The sequence below is a fragment of the Asparagus officinalis genome, chromosome 4 (genome assembly GCF_001876935.1).
Source record: "Asparagus officinalis chromosome 4, Aspof.V1, whole genome shotgun sequence".
Taxonomy (NCBI): domain Eukaryota; kingdom Viridiplantae; phylum Streptophyta; class Magnoliopsida; order Asparagales; family Asparagaceae; genus Asparagus; species Asparagus officinalis.
In genome coordinates, this window is record NC_033797.1 from 73,814,980 (window position 1) to 73,818,264 (window position 3,285).

General features: G+C 36.8%; 1 protein-coding gene across 1 annotated transcript; it reads left to right on the forward strand.

Moving 5' to 3' along the window:
• On the forward strand, positions 128–2,635 carry LOC109838923 (protein FAR1-RELATED SEQUENCE 5-like). The gene is made up of 3 exons (XM_020407351.1): positions 128–187; positions 284–2,521; positions 2,600–2,635. Exons 1-3 carry the CDS (start codon positions 128–130, stop codon positions 2,633–2,635), a joined length of 2,334 nt encoding a protein of 777 aa, XP_020262940.1.

Below are 3,285 nucleotides of genomic sequence, written 5' to 3' on the forward strand. Positions count from 1 at the left end.
AATGAAATTGTTTAGTGAAATTGAAAGATCAACTTGATGACGTTTTTTGAGCGATTTTGAACTTCTTATCTGTGATAAATTGATAGCTTGTATAGACACTCCAACAATTCTCTCACGTGAGGCAACAATGGAAGAAGATAAAGGCCAGGACCATGATCTACTATCTACAACATGGGTTCCCCCTCAGGTGATAATATCTTATTGTTTATAGTGTACTACTAACTAATGACATATACCAAAATAGTTGTCTTTTAGCATGAGTTTTGTTTCTCTATTTTTATAGGCATCCGAGCATGAGGAGAATGGTGATGAGCTTATGGGCGTTGAAAATGGTGAAGATAATTTAAACAGCGTTGATCCATATATCGGAATGGAGTTCTCTACTCATGAGGAAGCTTATAATTTCTACAATGCATACGCCAGACTTAAGGGATTTGGTGTTCGCAAGGGTCACACAGCTTGGTCGAGAAAGAAAGATGCAATCCTATCTAGAATATTTGTATGTGACAAAGAAGGCTTTAAATCTTTAAAAGATAAAAGAGAAGATGGTCGGAATGTAATTCGAAAGTTCGATACAAGATGTGGATGCAACGCAAGGATGGTTATTGGACTTGATAGAAGCACTGAAAAATGGGTGGTCCGAAAGTTAACCAGTAAGCATAATGGTCATCCATTAACCACCCCAACTCGGGTAAAGAAGCACTACTCACATCGGACACTTCATCGAGCTCAATCGACAAAAAGGTTGATAGATACTCTTGACAATCAAGGTTTACGGCCTTCTGCCATTTGTAAGGTTGTAGACGTTGCTCATGGCAATGAACAAGGCTCTCTCACTCAACAAGAATGCCAAGCACAACTTAGACTTAAACGAAGAAACAACGTCGGCCATGAGTGCGTGAACATAGTTCGTCAATTTCAAGAGAAAAAGGTATCTGATCCTCAATTTTACTTCGCACTTGATTTAGAAAATGATGGGACGATGAGAAGTGTTTTTTGGATGGATGGTAGGTCGAGGACTTCTTACTTGCAATTTGGAGATGTTGTTTGCTTTGATGTTACATATAGAACGAACAATTTAAAATTGCCGTTTGCACCATTTACGGGCGTTAACCATCATCGACAGTCTACTCTATTTGGGTGTGCGTTACTGGCCGATGAAACGGAGGAGACGTTTATATGGTTATTTAGCCAATGGTTAAAATGTATGTCGGGTATAGCACCAGTAACAATCATCACTGATCAAGATAAAGCTATGTGTGGTGCTATTCACAAAGTTTTTCCTAAAACTCGCCATCGCTTTTGTTCTTGGCACCTTCGTAGGAATGCCTTACAAAATCTTCAATCAATGCATAATGATTATGGTGAGGATGTTGGTGTAAAGTATAACAAATGGTATTGGAGTAAATCGGAAGAAAAATTTGAAAAGCGTTGGGAAGAAATGAGGGACAAATATGGTGCAGATAAAAGGAGTTGGTTAGTAAATTTATACAATCATCGAGATCATTGGGCTCCAGTGTATCTTAAAGACACTTTTACTGCAGGAATGACATCTACTCAGCGGAGTGAGGGAATTAATGCTTTTTTTGATCATTTTGTGAATGTAAATACCGAGTTACATGATTTTGTTAAGCAGTATGATAATGCTGTCAGAGCTCGCCGAGCCGCTGAACTTGAGCAAGATTTTAAGTCCACAAACTCAGTTCCTACATTGATAATTGAACATCCCATTGAAAAACAAGCTCGGGAGAATTATACGAAGAATCTGTTTACTATCTTTCAGAAAGAACTCAAGGATAGTTACTCCATGCTTCATGAAAAGTTGTCGAAGGACGGCGCAAGTGCTACTTATGCCGTTTGGAATATAGATAGCGAGGCTGAAAGCAAGAAGATAGTAAAGCATCATGTTGTTTTCGATACATCCAAAGAAAAAAGAATTAAGTGCTCTTGTGCGAGATTTGAGATGGAAGGTATATTATGCAAACATAGCTTGCACATTTTAGTAAAGAAGCAAGTATTAGAAATTCCATCAAGATATATCATGCAACGATGGACAATTAAAGCAAGACATGTTGGTTGCGGAGTTGTTAGAAATTGCATTACAAATAGTGAAGACCAACTATCTATCATTAAACATTGGGCCCTTAGGAGTAGATGTAACAAGGCACTAGAAGATACATTGACTTCAAGTACACTTCATGATAAGTTTAGTGCTTTTTTAGACTCATTTTTTGAAGAAGTTGAGAATTCCAAGATTGAGAAGGAACATAACGACAATGGAAATGAGAGCAATGCCAGCAATAAGATGCCTACTTCATCCATACCCATCTCTATAGAGGAAGCAACTCAAATCACTATTCGTGATCCAGATAAGCCTGTTGCCACGAAGGGACGACCAGCACATGCTACTAGAATTAAGTCGGGAGTGGAGATAGCACAAGAAAAGAGTATAAAAAAACAAAGATTTTGTGGGTTTTGTAAGGGAAAAGGACATTATATAACGAGTTGTCCTTTAGCTAAGGTATTATACTTAATCTTGATTTAATATTTTTTCAATGTCTTTGCATTTGTCATGATAAAGTTGCAATTTTTTTTGTAGAACAAAAATGTTGCTCGTGGAGGTCGAGAAAGTTAACGGCATCGCCAAAACAAAGTTTACGGAGGGCCAAAACAAAGCATGTGTTTCGGTTGAATGTTCACAATTTGATTTATTCACTTTTCCCTTAAGATTTATGTATGTATGGATGATAATGTGGTTGTATGGATTAATCATGTATGGATGATAATTTGAATTAATTTTTTCCCCCAGAACAATGAGGAACAAAACAGTATTAAGTGGGTACAAAACGAGCAATTAGTGGGTACTAAACTTGAATAAGTGGGTACAAAAATAAAATCATGGCATTATTAGGTACAAAGCTTGATTAAGTGGGTACAAAGCTTGATTAAGTGGGTACAATATTTGAATCCAGAGCAAAGAGGTATAAAAGGGTGCCTAAGTAGGTACAAAACGTGTATAAATGGGTACAAAACTTGAATAAGTGGGTACAAAATTTGCAGCAGAATAATGAGGTACAAAACATGGTTAAGTGGGTACAAAACTTGAATAAATGGGTACCAAACTTGATTAAGTGGGTACAAAACTTGATTAAGTGTGTACAAAAGTTTTTACAAGTAGGTACAAGGCTTGATTAATTGGGTACAAAACGTGTATAAATGGGTACAAAACTTGAATAAGTGTGTACAAAATTTGATTCCAGTATATTGAGGTACAAAACATGGTTA

What these genes read in the sequence shown, in the direction of transcription:
- LOC109838923 (XM_020407351.1), top strand. Translation starts at nt 128, where the DNA reads ATGGAAGAAGATAAAGGCCAGGACCATGATCTACTATCTACAACATGG. An exon ending in CAACATGGGTTCCCCCTCAG is followed by an intron (nt 188 to 283) that starts GTGATAATATCT and finishes CTATTTTTATAG; the next exon opens with GCATCCGAGCATGAGGAGAA. An exon ending in CGAGTTGTCCTTTAGCTAAG is followed by an intron (nt 2,522 to 2,599) that starts GTATTATACTTA and finishes TTTTTTTTGTAG; the next exon opens with AACAAAAATGTTGCTCGTGG.